Below are 23227 nucleotides of genomic sequence, written 5' to 3'. Positions count from 1 at the left end.
TCGCCGTACTCAGGAGAAGTAGTATAATGTGTTTTGGGGTGTATTTTTACACATACCCATGCTGGGTGGGAGAAATCTCTCTGTAAATGGACAATTGTGTGTAAAAAAAATCAAACAATTGTCATGTACAGAGATATTTCTACCACCCAGCATGGGTATGTGTAAAAATACACCCCAAAACACATTATACTACTTCTCCTGAGTACGGCGGTACCACATGTGTGGCACTTTTTTACACCCTAAGTGCGCTAAGGGGCCCAAAGTCCAATGAGTACCTTTAGGATTTCACAGGTCATTTTGCGACATTTGGTTTCAAGACTACTCCTCACGGTTCAGGGCCCCTAAAATGCCAGGGCAGTATAGGAACCCCACAAATGACCCCATTCTAGAAAGGAGACAACCAAAGGTATTCCATTAGGTGTATGGCGAGGTCATAGAAGATTTTATTTTTTGTCACAAGTTAGCGGAATATGACACTTTGTGAAGAAAAACAATTCAAATCAATTTCCGCTAACTTGTGGCAAAAAATAAAATCTTCTATGAACTCACCATACTCCTAACGGAATACCTTTGGGTGTCTTCTTTGTAAAACGGGGTCATTAGTGGGGTTCCTATACTGCCCTGGCATTTTAGGGGCCCTAAACCCCTCTGTAAATGGACAATTGTGTGTAAAAAAAATGAAAACATTGTCATTCACAGAGATATTTCTCCCACCCAGCATGGGTATGTGTAAAAATACACCCCAAAACACATTATAGTACTTCTACTGAGTATGGCAATACCACATGTGTGGCACTTTTTTGCAGCCTAACTGCGCTAAGGGGTCCAAAGTCCAATGAGCACCTTTAGGCTTTACAGAGGTGCTTACAATTTAGCACCCCCCAAAATGCCAGGACAGTGAACACACCCCACAAATGACCCCATTTTGGAAAGTAGACACTTCAAGGTATTCAGAGAGGGGCATGGTGAGTCCGTGGCAGATTTCATTTTTTTTTGTCGCAAGTTAGCAGAAATGGAAACCTTTTTTTTTTTTTTTTTGTCATAAAGTGTCATTTTCCGCTTACTTGTGACAAAAAATAATATCTTCTATGAACTCACTATGCCTGTCAGTGAATACTTTGGGATGTCTTCTTTCCAAAATGGGGTCATTTGGGGGGTATTTATACTATCCTGGAATTCTAGCCCCTCATGAAACATGACAGGGGGTCAGAAAAGTCATAGATGCTTGAAAATGGGAAAATTCACTTTTTGCACCATAGTTTATAAACGCTATAACTTTTACCCAAACCAATAAATATACACTGAATGGGTTTTTTTTTTTATCAAAAACATGTTTGTCCACATTTTTCGCACTGCATGTATACAGAAATTTTACTTTATTTGAAAAATGTCAGCACAGAAAGTTAAAAAAATCATTTTTTTGCCAAAATTCATGTCTTTTTTGCTGAATATAATAAAAAGTAAAAATCGCAGGAGCAATCAAATAGCACCAAAAGAAAGCTGTATTAGTGACAAGAAAAGGAGCCAAAATTCATTTAGGTGGTAGGTTGTATGAGCGAGCAATAAACCGTGAAAGCTGCAGTGGTCTGAATGGAAAAAAAGTGCCTGGTCCTTAAGGGGTAGAAAGACTGTGGTCCTCAAGTGGTTAAAGAGACACTTAAGCCAGAAAAAAAATGAGTTTTACTCACCTGGGGCTTCTACCAGCCCCCTGCAGCAGTCCAGTGCCCTCACAGCCACTCACTAATCCTCTGGTCGTCCGCTGCCAGCTAATTTCGTTTTTGCCGACAGGCCCGTCAGGACTGGCCACGCGTAGCTTTTTCTGCATTCCCGACTGTAATTAGCGATATTGCAGGACGCAACACGTACAAAAATACGCATGGCCGCATATCTATATATATATGCGGCAACGCGTATTTTTGTACGTGTTGCGGCCTGCAATAGCGCTAATTACAGTCGGGAATGCGGAAAAAGCTACGCGTGGCCAGTCCTGACGGGCCTGTCGGCAAAAACGAAACTAGCTGGCAGCGGGGGACCAGAGGATTAGTGAGTGACTGCGAGGGCACAGGACTGCTGCAAGGGGCTGGTAGAAGCCCCAGGTGAGTAAAACTCATTTTTTTTCCTGGCTTAAGGTTCACTTTAATGGGCCAATCAAATTGTAGGGATCTCGTCCTACAAAGTCACTGGACCTGACAGGGTCCAGAGTGGGACAATTGGAGCAGCTGTTCGTTTTGAGTGGAGTGTAAGTAAGTTAGTAGTGCACCTATGCATCTGAGTGAACCTAACTTGCCTAATCTCCATGCTCCCCTCCAGTGACTAAGCATTACTTTGTACTCATACTCTGCATGATCTGGTCTTTCTTGTATTCAGGTATTGTCATTTTGCTGTATGTCACCCCTAAATATTGTCTGTAACCTAAACTAATGTCCAGCAGTGCGTAATATGTTGGCGCTTTATAAATACAATAAATAAATAGTACTATTGTATCTCTCTGTGTGAGGCACTCCACAGCCCACTGACAACCAAAGCTGTGCATAATGTGATTTCTGCTCATTAGGGTTTAAAACCCAACTTTGCGTCAACTCCATAATTTTTGGTTAGACTTTTGGCATGGATCCCGCTCTGGCATGCCCCTATCCAGGTGTTATACCCCTTGATACAACATTTTCATGACTTTTGTGGCCAGAAACAGTCTTCGTAGGTTGTAAAATTTGCATGCCCATTGAAGTCTAAGGGAGTTCGCCAGATTCGCCTGTTCGCAAACATTTTGTGGAAGTTCGCGTTCACAAACAGAAAATTCTATGTTCGCGACATCTCTAATGCTCAAGCATCCCTATACACTATATAACATATCTAGTAGAAAGGTTAATAACTATAGTGATTGTTATCCTTACCTCTGAAGTTCTTTCACAGACACTGTTATCTTTAGACTGTGACCCAACACATACAGTGCTGCAAGGATATCTGCCCACTGCACCATCTCACCCAGGGGTCCACCTTTCAGCACTCTAGGACTGAACACATCACCAGACTCTTCAGTCAGGAACCCTATGTGGACCAGTATCTGGAAAGGCATGGAGGAGAAAGCGTAAAACCTGTGTATAAATGTTTAATGCTACCATAGACCGGTAATTTGATACAAAGGAAAATGATTGAGACCTGTTTCTGTTCATTAGGTGTACTTTGAGTCCTTCCTTCTAATCTTCGAGCAGCTAACAGCCACTGAGCTTCTAGCCTCCTTAATCTTTTCTTTATGAAAATAAGAGACTCCTTGCCAGTGCCCATGAGATCCAGAAGGGTGGAGAGCTCAGTACGGAAAGCCGCCTAGAAGGAAAATTATCAAAATGAGTCACAAAGAGAGTGAGACAATTGGAAAGCTGCAGTCATTTAAGTATTTATATAGTGCCAACATACAGTATTACGCAGCACTGTACAGAGTATATTGTCTTGTCACTAACTGTCCCTCAGAAGGGCTCACAATCTAGTCCCTACCATAGTCATATGTCTATGTATGTATCATGCATGTAGCATAGTCTAGGGCCAATTTTAGGGGGAAGCCAATTAACTTATCTGTATGTTTTTGGGATGTGGGAGGAAACCAGAGTGCCCGGAGGAAACCTACACAGACACAGGGAGAACATACAAACTCCTTGCAGATGTTGACCTGTCTGTGATTCGAACTGGGGACCCAGCACTGCAAGGCGAGTGCAGTAGCTATGTTGAAAATGAGGCATACTATTTGCAGGTCATTTGAAAAGTTTAGTGCACTGTGGTTTTGTTTACATTATGCAGTGCAGGTGGCTGTAGGTGGCTGTGCATTTGCTATGCAACACAAGGCATCTGTATCCCTCTCCTGTGCAGTGCTGATCCTATTCACTAACAATGAATATGACCAGTGGCGTAACAATAGGGGCTGCAGCCCCAGGGCCGTTTTGGGTGGCAAGATGGGTGGCGGCATGAGGAGAGAGCATTGGCCCCCAAATTGGCCACTCCCCTCCTCCCTCACCTCAGCCCACGTTTTCCCATTATTTAAGAAGAACAAAAAAATCAGATCCAGGAAATTATAGATCAGTAAACTGAACATCAGTTGTATGCAAACTATTTGAGGGGTTACTAAGAGATACTATACAAGACTTCATAGAAGAAAATAATCTTATTTCTCAGCATCAGCATGAGTTTACTAAAGACAGGTCCTGTTTGACTAACATGTTCAGCTTTTATGAGGTAGTGAATGCTAATGTGGATATTAGGAATGCTGTAAATGTGATAGACTTGGACTCTGCAGAGGCCTTTGACACTGTTACCCACAAAAGTCTGGTGTAAAAGTTGAGGATGCAATGACTGGGGAAGAGCCTGTGTGTAAGGACAAGGAACTGGCTAATGGACAGAAAACAAAGAGTTGTGGTCAATGGATCATATTCAAAATGGGTGACTGTTAGCAGTGGGGTCCCACAGGGGTCAGTAGTACAGGGTCCAGTGCTCTTCAATTTATTTATTAATGATCTAGTAGATGCAATAGAAAGCAATGTTGCTATTTTTGCAGATGATACAAAATTGTGCAGAATCATTAACTCTCAGGAAGATAGGGACATATTGCAACAGGATCTGGATAGGATGGCTATATGGGCACACAAATGGCAGATGAAATTCAATGTTGAAAAATGTAAAGTCATGCATTTTGGTCGTGCCAATGGTCTAGCACCATACAAAATAAACAGGATACAGATGGGGACATCAAACTTGGAGAAGGACTTAGGAGTACTCATTGACAACAAGTTAAATAATCATATTCAATGCCAAGCTGCTGCAGCTAAAGCTACAAACATTTTGGGATGCATTAAAAGGGAAATAAAAACTCGAGATGCTAGCATAATATTGCCCCTGTTTAACTCTCTAGTAAGGCCACATCTGGAATATGGAATTCAGTTCTGGGCACCACATTACAGGAAAGATATTTCAGTTTTAGAGCAGGTGCAGAGACGGGCACAAAATTGATATGAGGAATAGAGGTGTAGCGAACATTCGCCGGCGAACGGTTCCAGGCGAACTTTGGTGGTTCGCGTTCGCCTGGACCAGGCGAAATTTTGCAGGAAGTTCGATTCGCCCCAAAATGCACTATGAGGGTCAACTTTGACCCTCTGCATCACAGTCAGCAGGCACATTGTAGCCATTCAGGCTACACTAAGCCCTGGAGCCCCACCCCCCCCTTATATAAGGCCGGCTCGCTGGACATTAGAGTCACTCGTCTGCCTGCTATTAGACAGACTAGGGCGAGCTGCTGCAGATTGTTTTCCTAGGGACAGATTAGTTAAGTTCTTGGCTGCTTAGCTTGCTCCTGGCTGATTATTATTTCTTTTATAGCACCCCTCAACAGCTCTTTTCAGAGCTAATCCTGTTTTTTTTTTTCTTTTTTTTGTGTCAAACTGACACTTTTGTTGCAGACATAGGCTTGCTAATTCATACTGTGTGTGCCACTGCCAGCAACCCAGCACATTCAGTGACTACCTGTGTGTTTGACAGGGAGCTGCACATTGTACTACCCAGTACTGCATATACCCAGTACCTGTTGTGTTTACTTAACCCACCTCATCACTACATATACCTAGCTTTGTGTTGCGTGAACCCAGCTCATTGCATCTAACTACCTGTTGTGTTGAGTGAACCCAGCTCACTGCATCTAACTACCTGTTGTGTTGAGTGAACCCACCTCACTGCATACAACTACCTGTTGTGTTGAGTGAACCCACCTCACTGCATATAACTACCTGTTGTGTTGAGTGAACCCACCTCACTGCATATAACTACCTTTACTGTTGAGTGAACCCACCTCACTGCATATAACTACCTTTATTGTTCAGTGAACCCACCTCACTACATATAACTACCTGTTGTGTTGAGTGAACCCAGCTCACTGCATATAACTACCTGTTGTGTTGAGTAAACCCAGATCACTGCATAGAACTACCTGTTGTGTTGAGTGAACTCACCTCACTGCATATAACTACCTTTATTGTTCAGTGAACCCACCTCACTGCATATAACTACCTGTTGTGTTGAGTGAACCCACCTCACTGCATATAACTACCTTTACTGTTGAGTGAACCCACTTCACTGCATATAACTACCTTTACTGTTCAGTGAACCCACTTCACTGCATATAACTACCTTTACTGTTGAGCGAACTCCGCTCACTGCATATAACTACCTGTTGTGTTGAGTAAACCCAGATCACTGCATATAACTACCTGTTGTGTTGAGTGAACTCAGCTCACTGCATCTAACTACCTTTACTGTTCAGTGAACCCACCTCACTGCATATAACTACCTGTTCTGTTGAGTGAACCTAGCTCACTGCATATAACTACCATTACTGTTCAGTGAACCCACCTCACTGCATATAACTACCTTTACTGTTTAGTAAACCCACCTCACTGCATATACCTAGCATCCCCCCGAGATGGACAAAATGGACAAACCAGGTAGAGGAAGAGGTAGAGGCAGACCCAGAGGAAGGCCACCTGCCACCGGCAGGTCTGTGTTAGGTGGTGTTGCTGTGATTTCGTGCGGACCTGGCCCAAAATACAGTGCTCAGAAGAAGGCACGTGCCATCACTTCCCACAATTGTGAGGACGTATTTAACACAGAACACCTCATCTCCCGCAGCCAGTGCCACCAGCGCTAGTACAAGCACCACATCCGCTGCATTTGACACTTCGCAGGAGTTATTTGGTGGTGGGGAAATCACCGATTCACAGCCACTATTGCAACAACAAGAAGAAGGCGCAGGTACACTACCTCATACATCTGAGTTAGGTGGCGATAGTATGGACGTAACGTGTGAGGAGGGGGATGATGAACCACCTGAAGTTGGTGCAGTTGTGGAGTTGTCTGAGTAAAGCGAAGCTGGGATAATGATGACGATTATACGGATGTCACGTATGTTCCCAGTAGAGGAGATGACCAGGGGGACAGTTCAGAGGGGGAGTCAGAGAGGAGTAGGAGGAGACAATTCCATGATAGAAGCAGAGGGAGCTCGTCCTCAGAAACAGCTGGGGGCAGTGTCCGGCGCCATGTATCGCCAGCTATGGACATTCAGCCAACATGCCCCTCAACGTCAGCTGCTGATGCCATCGTAGCGCCATCACCCCAGGGCGGGCTCAGCGGTTTGGAAATTTTTTAACATGTGTGTCTCAGATCGGAGCAAAGCCATCTGTTCTCTCTGCCAGCAAAAATTGAGCCGTGGAAAGGCCAACTCTCACGTAGGGACAAGTGCCTTACGAAGGCACCTGGAGAAAAGGCACAACCAGCTATGGCAAGAACACCTGAGGAAAAGCAGCACGCAAAAGACAAGCCACCCTCCTTCTCCTCTTCCTCCTTCAGGTGCATCATCTTCTTCAGCCGCTTTCTCCCTTGCACCTTCACAGCCACCCTCCTCCACACCGACTCTGCCCTTGAGTGGTTCCTTCTCTGCCCACAGCAGTACCCAGCTGTCCGTAAAGGAAGTATTTGAGCGTAAGAAGCAAATGTCTGCCAGTCACCCTCTTGCCCGGCGTCTGACAGCTGGTGTGGCGGAACTATTAGCTCGCCAGCTATTACCATACAAGCTGGTGGAGTCAGAGGCTTTCCGTAAGTTTGTGGCCATTGGTACACCACAGTGGAAGATACCAGGCCGCAATTATTTTTCACAAAAGGCCATACCCAAACTGTACCGTGCAGTTGAGAGGCAAGTGGTGTCATCTATTGCGAAGAGCATTGGGTCAAGGGTCCACCTGACCACGGATGCCTGGTCTGCCAAGCATGGGCAGGGCCGCTACATTACGTACACAGCCTATTGCGTCAACCTGGTGACCGATGGCAGCAAGCAGGGAGTACGTGGCTGCGCAGCGGACCAACTTGTCACACCTCCACTGCTTGCAGGCAGGCCTCCTGCCACCTCCTCTCCGCCTGCTACATTCTCTTCGCTGTCGTCATCCTCCTCCTTGACTGGTACCGCGATCTCCTCTCCATCTACACAGCCCCGCACATCAGGGCCTATGCTGCATGCCAGGTACGACGGTGTCATGCAGTCTTAGAGATGTCTTGCCTCAAAGCGGAGAGTCACACTGGAGCAGCTCTCCTGGCTGCTCTTAACAAACAGGTGGAGCAATGGCAACGTGGTGTATGACAACGGCAGCAATCTCATTTCCGCGTTAAATTTGGGAAAGCTGACACATGTACCCTGCATGGCACATGTGCTGAGTCTGGTCGTGCAAAGATTTGTGTCCAAGTACCCAGGCTTAGAGGACGTCCTGAAGCAGGCCAGGAAGTTGTGTGGGCATTTCAGGCGATCTTACATGGCCATGGCACGCTTTGCGGACATTCAGCGAAGAAACAACTTGATGGTGAGACGCCTCATTTGCGATAGCCCGACTCCCTGGAATTCCACCCTGCTCATGTTCTCTCGCCTGCTAGACCAGGAGAAAGCCGTCACCCAGTACCTGTATAATTACAGTACAAAGACACAATCTGGGAAGATGGGGATGTTGTGGCCCAACAACTGGACACTGATGCGAAATGCATGCAGGATCATGGAGCCCTTTGAGGAGGTGACCAAACTGGTGAGTCGCGCTGAGGGCATGCACCATCAGCAACTTGATCCCCTACGCTTACTTCCTGGAGCGTGCCATGCGTAGAGTGGTGGATACAGCTGTGGAGGAAGGGTGAACGAGAACAGTTACGGCAGGAGGAGTCGTGGGAGCGATTTTCATCCGAACCAGATGTTTCCTCAACATCTGCGGCAGCACAGAGGGAGGAGGAGTAGGAAGAAGAGGAGTCGTGTGGGGAAGTCAGACTCTGATGATGAGGAAGGTGTTTCTGTGGAGGAGAAAGAGGCGGCGGAAGAAGAACAACCGCGGCAGCTGTCACAGGGGGCTTCTGCTGCTCCACGTTCCCGTGGTATTGTTCGTGGCTGGGGGAGGAAGAGGAGTTGCGTGCCGTCACTGAGGAAGAGTAAGAAGAGATGGAGAGTCTGCATCCAGCTTTGTGCAGATGGCCTCTTTCATGTTGTCCAGCCTGTTGAGGAACCCCCGTATCAAAAAACTCAAGGGGAATGACCTGTACTGGGTGGCCACACTACTAGACCCTCGGTACAGGCACAAAGTGGCGGACCTATTGCCAACTCAACACAAGGTGGAGAGGATGCAGCACTTGCAGAACAAGCTGTCAATGATGCTTTACAATGCATTTAAGGGTGATGTGGCAGCACAACGCAATCAAGGTACCACTGGCAGTAATCCTCCTCCTCCCATGTCCACGTAGGCAAGGACAGGACGCTCCAGCGATCTGAGGGTGATGTCGGACATGCAGACATTCTTTAGTCCAACTCCTCACCATAGTCCTTCCGGATCCACCCTTCACCAACGCCTGGACCGGCAGGTAGCCGACTACCTGGCCTTGAGTGTGGATGTACACACTGAGAGCAGCGACGATGAACCCTCGGACTACTGGTTGCTCAGGCTTGACCTGTGGCCAGAGCTGTCCCAATTTGCCATCCAATTTCTCTCTTGCCCTGCCGCAAGTGTCCTGTCAGAAAGGACCTTCAGTGCAGCTGGTGGCATTGTCAGTGAGAAGAGAAGTCGCCTAAGTCACGACAGTGTTCAGTACCTGACCTTTATCAAAATGAATGAGGCATGGATCACAGAGGGCTACTGCACGACCGAAAACTAAGTCAGTCCCCACACACAGCATATCTGCCTGCAGGCCACTTGCCTTCTCCGCCACTACCAACAGGGTCCAGGACTCTAGGTGGATTCCTGAAATTTTAAGGCCGCTGTAGAGGCCGCTACACTAATTTTTCTGGTGCGTGTACATGCCTGCCTAATTTTTCTGGCTGCACTGCGGGCGGCTTCAACAAAAAAACAAAAGGCATGTGCGTGTGCCCATCCCCCTTCGTGATCATTACCCTGCCGCGGTGAAGGGGCTTGCGTATCACAATGAAGCAATGACCGCCGGCTATTTGAGTGTCTCGGGCGGGGGTGGCACACAAAAGATAATAAGGTCGTTGCTTCATTGTGGTCAGACCAAATTTGATTAGCTGGACAGTCACTGTTGTTCTATCATTGAGCTACCACAGCCCGGCGACCATATGAGCTTGAAAACCGCCACGGCCTACACTCTCGCCACGGTGCGCACCAGTCCAGCACGGCCGTCACTACGCAAACAGCTGTTTGCGGTGCGTTACACAGTGAGTTTGGTGTGTCAGTGTGAAGCAGAACTCTAATTACACTCCCTGATTGATGTATACACATGCAAGATGTTTGAAAGCACTTTAGGCCTGCAATTAAGCATTTAATGTGATTTCTGCCCTAAAACGCTGCTTTGCGTCAAATCCAGATTTTTCCCCGAGACTTTGGGCATGTATTCCATTCCGCCATGCCCCCTCCAGGTGTTAGACCCCTTGAAACATGTTTTCCATCACTTTTGTAGCCAGCATAATTTTTTCTATTTTTCAAAGTTCGCCTCCCCATTGAAGTCTATTGCGGTTTGCGAACTTTTCCGCGAACCAAACCTTACGCGGAAGTTCGCGAACTATGTTCGCGAACCGAAAATCGGAGGTTCGCGACATCTCTAATGAGGAATGGAAGGTCTCACTTACCAAGAAAGGTTAGATAAACTGGGTTTATTTAGACTAGAGAAAAAATGCCTTAGAGGGGATCTAATTAACATGTATAAATATATCAGAGGGCAATATAAAAGCTTGGCGGATGAGCTTTTTGTCCCTAGACCTTCACAAAGCACTAGAGGGCATGATCTGCGCATTGAGGAAAAACGGTTTAGCCATTTATTTAGGAACGGGTTCTTTACAGTTAGAGTCAGGGCCGGATTTCTGAGCAGGCCCCCGAGGCCGGTGACTAGGGCGGAGACTTCTTTGCTACTTCAAGGGGCGGGTGGGGAGGTGCGCACACTGTTCTCTATCCCAACAGTACAGCTTCATGCACATCGTTCAGGCCCGTCTGTCAAGAGCTGCAGCTGAAAGCAAAGAGAGCACTCTCCTGCTCTTCTTGCTTCTTATTAGCTGCAGCGTCTGCTTGTAGCCTGTCCAGGTTATCTGGCTCTCCCCTGCCGTTATATGACACTGTGACCTGGCAGGGGAGACGTGATCTGCAGCGGCCCCTCCCCCGCCCCTCTCCACGGACACTAGTGATGGGAATTCCGGCTCTTCTCGGAGAATCGGCACTTCTGAATCGGCTCCCATTAAAGAGCCGGCTCTTATGGCTCTGAATCGGCTCTTCATTAAATATCACTAGACATCACTCAGAATCGGAGTAAAAGCCCCGCTCCTGTCTCCATGACAAATCCAGACTGCTTCTCTGACTGGGGCAATCCCTCCTGCTACTGCTCTGCTCCACCCCATACACTCCTACAAGCTGCAAGAGGAGGACTACATCTCCCAGCAGGCCTCAGCGCCCTTTATTACACAGCAAATCAGAGCTGTGTGGGGTGGCTGAGGCATCGGCTCTTTCAAAACTGAGAACCGGCTCTTGTCGTTCGCAGCAAGGAGCCGGCTCTTAGAGCCGGCTCGTTCGCGAACGACCCATCACTAACGGACACAAACACAGCAGCACGAGGGAGCCAGCCAGGAGGAGGGAAAGCTGCCTGTGCTCCATCCAGCACTAGAGATGGCAAGAAGTGTGCAGGGATGTGAACTTGCACAGTGGTGTGCTAAGGTACCATGCTCATGCTGGGGCATATTTTTTTTTTAACTAGTCTTTTGAATTAGGTCACGCAAAGTATATGAAGTGTGCTGCAATCCTACACAGTGCTGGCCACCACTACATCAAGTTAATCATGTTCTGCTTTGTAGAAAATTATGATGACTGTCTTTTGGGAAATCCACATTTTTTTTTAAGTAATGTCTGTATCTCACATCTTACACAAAGCTAAACTGGAGATATCATTGCGGATGCTACAGAGGCAGTGAGGCAGGAGAAGGGATGATTCAGATGAGTTTCTGTGGATGGTTGGTGGCAGCTCGTTTATCTAATGTTAGCTTGTGTTAAAACACTTTTCTGCTACTTAGCAGAAGAAAAGCATTCAGCATCGGTGCCTGGCAATTCGTCATGGGGTTGTGCTTTGAGCCCCTGTCTCCCATCTTGCACTCCCCCTCTGTACTTTACATTTTTCTCACTAGTTTTACTTTCTAGTTATGGTCTAATGTCCTACCATATTTTTAAAATGGTTCTGTGGTGGTCTGGTAACATGACTATGTACTCTGTAAAGTGCCTCAGATGACAGTGCTGTACACATACGTATTAAAGTGGTTCTGTGGTGGTCTGGAAAAACAAAAAGTGTCACTTACCTGGGGCTTCTAACAGCCCCCTACAGATATCCTGTCCTGCGCTGTCACTGACGAATCCTCTGTTCTCCACCGCAGGTCACCGTCTCATGCGGGTATTTGTCTAACAAGACAAAGGTCAAAGCGGCTGTGCAGCCATGGCCGTGCGCGTCCTTGCTCCCGCTTGCGTCTCCAGGAGCTTACTACGCAGGCGCTGTATGAAAAAACTTCGTACTGTGCATGCACAGTAAGCTCCCGGAGACAGGAGCGAGGACGTGCACAGCCACGGCTGCGCAGTCGTTGTGACATTGTGAAGTTTTTTCGTACAGCGCCTGCGTAGTAAGCTCCTGGAGACGCAAGCGGGAGAAAGAATGCGCGCGGCCATGGCTGCACAGCCGCTTTGACATTCGTGTTGTTAGACAAATACCCGCATGAGACAGTGACCTGCGGTGGGAAACAGACGTCCAGTGAAAAATGGCGCCGGCAAAAAAATGGCGCCCCCTTCTGCCCGATATATGTTTAAAACGATATTTATCGTTTTAAAGGTTAAAATAGTGCAGAACGAAATTTATCGTTTTAAAACTGTTTTTTTTTTTTTTTTTGGTCCTGCCTGAACGATATTTATCGTTTTAACCCCTGCTTTGCTGGCGTTTTGAAAATATCTGCCCGCCGGCTTTAATGTTTAATAGCAAAGCCCCCTTAAAAGCTAAAAACACTAAATTTGCAGGGAATGTTAAGAAGAAAATTGTGAACAAGAGGAAAAATTTTTTTTTCAAAAAGACCTTATAGTTTTTGAGAAAATCGATTTTGAATATTCTTCTTCTGACCGTGGGAAAATTAAACGCCCGCCGACTTTAGCGGTTAATAGCAAAGCCCCTTTAAATGCCAGAAACACCAAATGTGTAGGGAATGTTAAGAAAAATAGTGGGAACACGAAGAAAAAAAATTGTTCAAAAAGACCTTATAGTTTTTGAGAAAATCGATCTTAAATCTTCAAAGGAAATGTAACTATTTAAATCGCGTACTGACATTTCCGTGGAAACTTTTTCCGCCGACTTTAGCAGTTAATAGCAAAGTCCCCTTAAATCCTAGCAACACCAAATTTGCAGGATATGTTAAAAAGATACTGGGAAACAATATTTAAAAAAAAAATTGAAAAATTTTATTTATTTTTTTTTTAAATTAAAATTTTTGGGTTATGTTCAGAGTGTGGGAAAAGTTTTGAAAAAAATGACGTGGGGTCCCCCCTCCCGAGCCTCTGTAACCCCTTGTCTCCCATGCAGGCTGGGATAGCCAGAATGCGGAGCCCCGGCCGACTGGGGCTTCGCACCCTGAGCTATACCAGCCCGCATGGTCCATGGTATGGGGGGGCTTCGGGGGGGAGGGGCGGCCAAGCCTTCCCCTCCCCCCCGGAGCCCTTGTCCAATCCATGGACAAGGGGCTCTTCCCCACCTCCGGTGCCCCAGGAGGAGGTGGGGGCGACGACTCCCTGGGGGGGGGGGGGGGTTCATGGTGGCATCTGGGAGTCCCTTTTAAGAAGGGGAACCCAGATGCCTGCCCCCCTCCCAGGAGAAATGAGTATAGGGGTGCAGGAGTACCCCTTACCCATTTCCATAAAGGGTTAAATGAAATAAAAACACAACAACGAGAAAAGTCCTTTAATGTTCTAAATTAACCAGAAATACTTACCTGTACGTTTAAGAAAAAAATCCCACGTCAATTAGGTCCCACGACAGTATCCTCCATCTTGCGACCTTCACTTACATGTTGATTGAAGATCTCCGCCGCCCCGACGCCACACACGCCGCCTCCGCCGCACTCACTGCTCTTAGCTATACTTAGTATAGCTAAGAGCAAAAAGCATCTTTAAATTTTAGCTCCAATGGTCCCCATTGGTTCCTTAACAGACCAATGGGGATCAGGAGGATCCCCATTGGTCGATAAGGAACCAATGGGGAGCCTTGGAGCCAAAATTTAAAGATGCTTTTTGTTCTCAGCTATACTTAGTATAGCTGAGAGTTGCGTCTATGCATCTATATCAGTGTTGCCAACTCATCCCTTTAATTACTGACACATATAAATTATACAGGTTTTGTGGCTAGGTAGATGCAGTTAAGGTACTGATTATGTGCATATAGCCCCAGAACCTGTATAACTTAGATGTGTCAGTAATTAAAGGGATGAGTTGGCAACACTGATCTATATAGACGCATTAGCGCTAGCTGCTGCTGCCCTCCCTGCCTCCCCCCACCTGTCACCCTCACCCATGCTGGCACCCATGGGTGCATTGGGTGCCAGCATGGGTGAGGGTGACAGGTGGGGGGAGGCAGGGAGGGCAGCGGCAGCTAGCGCTAATGCGTCTGTTTAGACACATAGACGCAACTCTCAGCTATACTTAGTATAGCTGAGAGCAGTGCGGCGGAGGCGGCGTGTGTGGCGTCGGGGCGGCGGAGATCTTCAATCAACATGTATCAGAAGATCGCAAGATAGAGGATACTGTCGTGGGACCTGATTGGCGTGGGATTTTTTCTTAAAGGTACAGGTAAGTATTTGTGGTTAATTTAGAACAATAAAGGACTTTTCTCGTGGTTGTGTTTTTATTTCATTTAACCCTTTGTGGAAATGGGTAAGGGGTACTCCTGCACCCCTATACTCATTTCTCCTGGGAGGGGGTGGGCATCTGTGGGTCCCCTTCTTAAAGGGGACTCCCAGATGCCACCATGAACCCCCCCCAGGGAGTCGTCGCCCCCACCTCCTCCTGGGGCACCGGAGGTGGGGAAGAGCCCCTTGTCCATGGATTGGACAAGGGCTCCGGGGGGGAGGGGGAGGCTTGGCCGCCCCTCCCCCCCAGAGCCCCCCCCATACCATGGACCATGCGGGCTGGTATAGCTCAGGGTGCGAAGCCCCAGTCGGCCGGGGCTCCGCATTCTGGCTATCCCAGCCTGCATGGGAGACAAGGGGTTACAGAGGCTCGGGAGGGGAACCCCACGTCATTTTTTTTAAATTTGCTATCAATTTTTTTTTTTAATCTTCTGAGTGTGGGAAATAAATTAAAAGAAAAAACGACGTGGGGTCCCCCCCTCCCGAGCCTCTGTAACCCCTTGTCTCCCATGCAGGCTGGGATAGCCAGAATGCGGAGCCCCGGCCGACTGGGGCTTCGCACCCTGAGCTATACCAGCCCGCATGGTCCATGGTATGGGGGGGCTCTGGGGGGGAGGGGCGGCCAAGCCTCCCCCTCCCCCCCCCGGAGCCCTTGTCCAATCCATGGACAAGGGGCTCTTCCCCACCTCCGGTGCCCCAGGAGGAGGTGGGGGCGACGACTCCCTGGGGGGGGGTTCATGGTGGCATCTGGGAGTCCCCTTTAGGAAGGGGACCCACAGATGCCCACCCCCCTCCCAGGAGAAATGAGTATAGGGGTGCAGGAGTACCCCTTACCCATTTCCACAAAGGGTTAAATGAAATAAAAACACAACCACGAGAAAAGTATTTTAATAATCTTAACCACAAATACTTACCTGTACCTTTAAAAAAATGTTCCCACGCCAATATATCCTCGGAAATGATCCAACGAATAACAATATCCTCTTATCTTGCGATCTTCAATTATCTTGATTGAAGATCTCCCACGCCAATTAAAATACTATACCTTACAATGCGTCCTGCGTAGGGACGCATAGCACGGCTCCCGCTGTCCTCCCCGCCTCCTCACCTGTCACCCTCACCTAGCCTGGCACCTGGTGCACCCATGGGTGCACCGGGTGCCACCCTAGGTGAGGGTGACAGGTGCAGGCAGGTGGGGAGAGATCGCGGGAGCCAGCGCTATACGTCCTGCACAGGACGCATCCTAAGGTATAGTAACCGGCTCATAAATGAACCGGTTCTTTTTGTATTGAATCAAATGAATCGATTAATTTGATTCAATACAAAAAGAACCTGAAAATGAGCCGGTTCTTTTTGTATTGAATCAAATGAATCGATTCATTTGAGGAGGCGGGGGCGATGACTCCCTGGGGGGGGTTCATGGTGGCATCTGGGAGTCCCCTTTAAGAAGGGGACCCCCAGATGCCCACCCCCCTCCCAGGAGAAATGAGTATAGGGGTGCAGGAGTACCCCTTACCCATTTCCACAAAGGGTTAAATGAAATAAAAACGCAACAACGAAAAAAGTCCTTTAATGTTCTAAATTAACCACAAATACTTACCTATACCTTTAAGAAAAAATCCCACGCCAATCAGGTTCCACGACAGTATCCTCTATCTTGCGATCTTCTGATACATGTTGATTGAAGATCTCCGCCGCCCCGACGCCACACACGCCGCCTCCGCCGCACTGCTCTCAGCTATACTAAGTATAGCTGAGAGTTGCGTCTATGCGTCTATACAGACGCATTAGCGCTAGCTGCCGCTGCCCTCCCTGCCTCCCCCCACCTGTCACCCTCACCCATGCTGGCACCCAATGCACACATGGGTGCCAGCATGGGTGAGGGTGACAGGTGGGGGGAGGCAGGGAAGGCAGCGGCAGCTAGCGCTAATGCGTCTATATAGATGCATAGACGCAACTCTCAGCTATACTAAGTATAGCTGAGAACAAAAAGCATCTTTAAATTTTGGCTCCAAGGCTCCCCATTGGTTCCTTATCGACCAATGGGGATCCTCCTGATCCCCATTGGTCTGTTAAGGAACCAATGGGGACCATTGGAGCTAAAATTTAAAGATGCTTTTTGCTCTTAGCTATACTAAGTATAGCTAAGAGCAGTGAGTGCGGCGGAGGCGGCGTGTGTGGCGTCGGGGCGGCGGAGATCTTCAATCAACATGTAACTGAAGGTCGCAAGATGGAGGATACTGTCGTGGGACCTAATTGACGTGGGATTTTTTTCTTAAAGGTACAGGTAAGTATTTCTGGTTAATTTAGAACATTAAAGGACTTTTCTCGTTGTTGTGTTTTTATTTCATTTAACCCTTTATGGAAATGGGTAAGGGGTACTCCTGCACCCCTATACTCATTTCTCCTGGGAGGGGGGCAGGCATCTGGGTTCCCCTTCTTAAAGGGGACTCCCAGATGCCACCATGAACCCCCCCCCCAGGGAGTCGTCGCCCCCACCTCCTCCTGGGGAACCGGAGGTGGGGAAGAGCCCCTTGTCCATGGATTGGACAAGGGCTCCGGGGGAGAGGGGAAGGCTTGGCCGCCCCTCCCCCCCGAAGCCCCCCCATACCATGGACCATGCGGGCTGGTATAGCTCAGGGTACAAAGCCCCAGTCGGCCGGGGCTCCGCATTCTGGCTATCCCAGCCTGCATGGGAGACAAGGGGTTACAGAGGCTCGGGAAGGGGGACCCCACGTCATTTTTTTTCAAAACTTTTCCCACACTCTGAACATAACCCAAAAATTTTAATTTAAAAAAAAAAAAATAAAATTTTTCAATTTTTTTTTTAAATATTGTTTCCCAGTATCTTTTTAACATATCCTGCAAATTTGGTGTTGCTAGGATTTAAGGGGACTTTGCTATTAACTGCTAAAGTCGGCGGAAAAAGTTTCCACGGGAATGTCAGTACGCGATTTAAATAGTTACATTTCCTTTGAAGATTTAAGATCGATTTTCTCAAAAACTATAAGGTCTTTTTGAACAATTTTTTTTCTTCGTGTTCCCACTATTTTTCTTAACATTCCCTACACATTTGGTGTTTCTGGCATTTAAAGGGGCTTTGCTATTAACCGCTAAAGTCGGCGGGCGTTTAATTTTCCCACGGTCAGAAGAAGAATATTCAAAATCGATTTTCTCAAAAACTATAAGGTCTTTTTGAAAAAAAAAAAATTCCTCTTGTTCACAATTTTCTTCTTAACATTCCCTGCAAATTTGGTGTTTTTAGCTTTTAAGAGGGCTTTGCTATTAAACATTAAAGCCGGCGGGCAGATATTTTCAAAACGGCAGCAAAGCAAGGGTTAAAATGAAAATTATCGTTTGGGAGCAATACAAATATAAACGATAAATATCGTTTTTAAAGCCGGCGCCGTTTTTTAGCTGTCAAAAACGAAAAATAACTAGCGATAGTGGTTCTCTATGGGGCGGCGTTTTTTAACTACGATAACTGGCGCCATTTTTAACGGACCCGGGGAAACAGAGGATTCGTCAGTGACAGCACAGGACAGGATATTTGTAGGGGTTTGTTAGAAGCCCCAGGTAAGTGACACTTTTTGTTTTTCTAGACCACCACAGAACCACTTTAATAAGTATGTGTACAGCACTGTCATCTGAGGCACTTTACAGAGTACATAGTCATGTCACTGACTGCCCCAGAAGAGCTCACAATCTAATCCTACCATAGTCATAGTATAATGTCCTACCATATTTTTATTATGTATTTATATAGCACTGACATCTTCTGCAGCACATTACAGAATACATAGTCATGTCACTGACTGCCCTCAGAGGAGCTCACAATCTAATCTATCATAGTCATAGTCTAATGTTCTACCATATTATTATTGTGTATTTAAATAGCACTGACATCTTCTGCAGCACTTTACAGAGTACACAGTCATGTCACTGACTGTCCTCAGAGGAGCTCACACTCTGATCCCACCATAGTCATAGTCTAATGTCCTACCATATTATTATTTCTGTAGCACTAACATCTTCTGCAGCACTTTACAGAGTACACAGTCATGTCACTAAAGGTACATACAAGTTATTCTGATTCAATCGATAAGCAATAAAATGTATTAAGCGATCAATTTGAGTGTGGTTGATCGAAAGTCAATTGACTAGTGGCCCACACACTACAAGCGATATTCTATGTGATTCACTTTCACTAGTCGATCTGACCGATGTTGTACCACCATGCTCTGAATGATAGGTGAACGGGAGCTGATCCCTGTGCGAACAACTGATATTTTGCACATCCTGCTCGATCGACTCTCTTTCGATTCTATAAAATGATGGAATCAAATGGTTGATTGTTTAGCAAATAGCTAAATGTATAGCTACCTTAAATGTCCTTAGTCAATTTAATCACCCTAATCTCTTGATCTGTAACCCTAACTTGATACTTAACCCTCCTGGCGGTATAAAAAAAATCTGCCAGGAGGGAGCGCAGCAGTTTTTTTTTTTTTTCCCCCCCCCTATATCATGTAGCGAGCCCAGGGCTCGCTACATGATAGCCGCTGCTCAGCGGCATCCCCCCGCCCTCTTCGATCACCTTCGGCGATCTCCGATCAGGAAATCCCGTTCAAAGAACGGGATTTCCTGGAGAGCTTCCCCCGTCGCCATGGCGACGGGGCGGGATGACGTCACCGACGTCACTGACGTCGGGACGTCATTGGGAGTCCCGGGCCACCCCTCGGCGCTGCCTGGCACTGATTGGCCAGGCAGTGCACGGGGTCTGGGGGGGCCGTGCGGCGCATCGGATAGCGGCGATCGTGCGCGGGGCGGCGGCGATCTGTGTGCTCGGGGTTACCGCCAAGGAGGTTAATGTTATCCATTTTCCCATTATCCCATTCTCAAATTCATAGCCTGCCTCGCCCTAATTTTCCCAAGTTCCTAGCCTTTAATTTCCCCTTACCGCCTTTTTGTTACTTTTACCTTACTTTAACTCCTCTATATCCCTAAACTCTCCACTTTTCCTTGTTTGTTAAACCTTTTCTAACCCCACTGTTGTCGGGGAAGAGGGGGGGGCTGGTGTTAGTGGGCCTTGGGCGGTAAAAAGTACAAATCCGGCCCTGGTTAGAGTGATTAAGATGTGGAATGCATTGCCACAGGAAGTAGTTATGGCAAATTCTATACCTGCATTTAAAGGAGGTTTAGATGCTTTCCTTGCGATGAAAGACATCCATGGCTATAATTACTAGGTAATGCCCAGTGGTGTTGATCCAGAGATTTTATCTGATTGCAATCTTGAGTTGGGAAGGATTTTTTTCCCTTTTGGGGCTAATTGGACCATGCCTTGTAAGGGTTTTTCGCCTTCCTCTGGATCAACAGGGATATGTGTGGGAGCAGGCTGGTGTACCTTGTTTTCTGGTTGAACTCGATGGGCGTACGTCTTTTTTCAACCAAAATAACTATGTAACTATGCATTCAATGGTGTGGAGTCAGTCGGACCTGTCACCGGTGGCCGCATGTTCGCCCCTCCTCGTTTCTGGCTAGGGAGGTACTGGTTGTCATGTGGGTGTTGAATGCAGATGCTGGGTGCCATATGAGTTCTGGGCACATGTACACGGTGCCATGTGGGTTCTAGCTATGGGTGAGTATTAAAAGGACCCCGAGCAGTAAAAAGAAATGAAATTGGTACTTACCTGGGGCTTTCTCCAGCCCACCGTAGGTCAGGAGGTCCCCCGGCGTCCTCCTGGTTCCTCTCCCAGTCCCTCCGACGCATACTGCACCTGCGACACCCAGGATGGGTGTCGGGCTCCCCCTTCCTTAACGGTGACGCTCTTCGTCATCACGCCGGCCGCTGCGCGTCATTACGGCGGCCGGTGTGACAGTACTGCGCATGCGTGGTTTAATCACGATCATGATGACGAAGAGCATCACCGTTAAGGAAGGGGGAAGGGGGAGTATTAATGTGGGCTGTAAAGGAAAGTTCAGAGTCCAGAGTAATGCCTAGACAGCGGGCTTGGGAGGTAGGGTGGATAGTAGTATTTTCAATAGTGACGTGCAGATCTGGGAGGGGTGCAGCTGTGCGGGGTGGGAATATTAGAAGCTCAGTCTTGTCCAAATTAAGCTTCAGGTACCTGGCAGCCATCCAGGAGGAAATGGATGTGAGGCAGGCAGAGACTTTGTCCATGGTAGAGGAGGAGAGATCTGGGGTGTGGAGATATATCTGGGTGTTGTCGGCATACAGGCGATAATTGAAACCCACTGTGCAGCGCATAAGCCTATGCACTTTGAAATTCCTTGTGTATCACTCACTATACGCATTGCCAAAATGCATACAGCATACATAGGTCAGCCAGAAATCAAGTGGGATGTCAGAGGGATATAATAGTCCTGACTGTGGAGAATCATCAGTGGTCAGTGTAGCCATTTGTGATGGCAGCCAGTGCTGCTGATATTGTTCAGCTGTATGTTATTATTGTCCAATAGGGTGGCAGAGATTCAATGCAGGGTCCCTTTAAGTTAGCCTTTAAAGGACTTATGAGGCCAAAATAAGGGAAAACAGTTAATTACCTGCACAGTCTTTTACGGCATGGAGGACGGCTACGTAGCGTGGATCGGGGAGGTTGGCCCTAGAGCTGCTCAGCCGCACTCGCGGCTATGCGGACTGCGCAGCCGAGGGCATAGCAAGCGGCCATTTTGGGAGAGGCAGGGGAGCCCGACCCGGGCCGAGGAGTCGGGAGCCGGCCCGGGGGGCTAACGAGCGGGGGGACCTGGCGGATCGGCACGGAGGGCGCGGACGGCGTCCTCCGTGCCGTAAACGGCTGTGCAGGTAATTAACTGTTTTCCCCTATTTTGGCCTCGTAAGTCCTTTAAGTATTCCATGCAAGACAGTTAAAAAGTCATCAAGAATCACTCCGTAATACAGAATTACAAATTTGTACAGATGCCTTCATGTACGTAGTGTTGGGCGAACACCTGGATGTTCGGGTTCGGGTCCGTTCGCCGAACATGGGCCAGATGTTCGGCATGTTCGGCCCTAACCCCGAACTCCCCGAACATCCCGCTTTTGGGGGCCCTATGGGGTCGCAGGCATAAGGGGGGAGCATGCCCCGGTCGCGGGGGGGGGGTCGGAAATTCCACCCACCCCCTCCGCTAGCGCTCCCCCCTCTGCCCGCTTCCCCATACAAAAATTTTCCGTAAAGTTCAATAGTACCTTCAGTGGCTGGCCTGGCTGGCACTGTGGTGTGTTGTGAGTGAGGAGGAGGAGGAGGAGTCCGAGTAGGACGCGTTGAGGCCGGGCAGCGGGCGATTCAGCGGTAGTACCCTTGTGGTACTTCCGCCCTTTCTCTGACCTCACGTCCTCTGCATACGAGGGTACGCGTGACGCGTACCCTCGTATGCGTCATCACGTAGAGGACGTGAGGTCAGAGAAAGGGCGGAAGTACCACAAGGGTACTACCGCTGAACCGCCCGCTGCCTGGCCTCAACGCGTCCTACTCGGACTCCTCCTCCTCCTCACTCACAACACACCACAGTGCCAGCCAGGCCAGCCACTGAAGGTACTATTGAACTTTACGGGAAAAATTTTGTATGGGGAAGCGGGCAGAGGGGGGAGCGCTAGCGGAGGGGGTGGGGGGAATTTCCAACACCCCCCCCCCCCGCGACCGGGGCATGCTCCCCCCTTATGCCTGCGACCCCATAGGGGGGCAGTATTCGGCCGAACAGGGCCCTGTTCGGCCGAACAGGGGCCCTGTTCGGCCAGTTCGGCTGGGCATTGAGCTGTTCGGGCGAACCCGAACTAAAAAGACCGAACACCATGAGGTGTTCGGCCAAACTCGAACATCACCCGAACAGGGTGATGTTCTGCAGAACCCGAACAGTGGCGAACACTGTTCGCCCAACACTACATGTACGCACATATTTAGGTGCTAAATTAATGGAAAACTTTTCTGATGGGTGTTTAATGTTAGTGAATCATAAGAAAAAAATAAGACAGCAGAATAAAAGATTGAGATAGAAAACTTTTAGTTAAAATGGTGGCATGGTGGATAACACTATTGCCTTGCTGTACTAGGATCCCAGGGGCAAACCTAGGATTTTCAAAGATGCAATTACACAAATCTGACGATTGTTTCCGAAATGTCTGATCTGTTCCTGATTGTCATCGATCGGGAGCAGTCTGGATACAGATAATAATGAGGACTAGAGATGGCCCGAACCTCAGATTTTCGGTTCGCGAACTTCCGCAAAAGTTCGGTTTGCGCAAATTTTCGTGAACCGCAATAGACTTCAATGGGGAGGCAAACTTGGAAAACTAGAAAAAAT

General features: G+C 47.9%; 1 protein-coding gene across 6 annotated transcripts in view; it reads right to left on the bottom strand.

The window, feature by feature from the left end:
• MGAT5B (alpha-1,6-mannosylglycoprotein 6-beta-N-acetylglucosaminyltransferase B) overlaps positions 1-23227 on the bottom strand; it is a 1094162-nt gene that overhangs the window by 785938 nt on the left and 284997 nt on the right. For all 6 annotated transcript variants that reach the window (XM_068263667.1, XM_068263670.1, XM_068263672.1 and 3 more), the window contains 2 exons: positions 3157-3321; positions 2892-3061 (listed from right to left, as the gene is read on the bottom strand). In XM_068263667.1, coding sequence (XP_068119768.1) covers positions 2892-3061; positions 3157-3321 — 335 coding nt within the window. The remainder of the gene's footprint in view (positions 1-2891; positions 3062-3156; positions 3322-23227) is intronic.

The sequence above is a fragment of the Hyperolius riggenbachi genome, chromosome 12 (genome assembly GCF_040937935.1).
Source record: "Hyperolius riggenbachi isolate aHypRig1 chromosome 12, aHypRig1.pri, whole genome shotgun sequence".
NCBI classification, from domain to species: Eukaryota; Metazoa; Chordata; class Amphibia; order Anura; family Hyperoliidae; genus Hyperolius; species Hyperolius riggenbachi.
The sequence above is the reverse complement of the archived record's forward strand: the minus strand, read 5'-3'. Positions and strand labels throughout refer to the sequence as shown.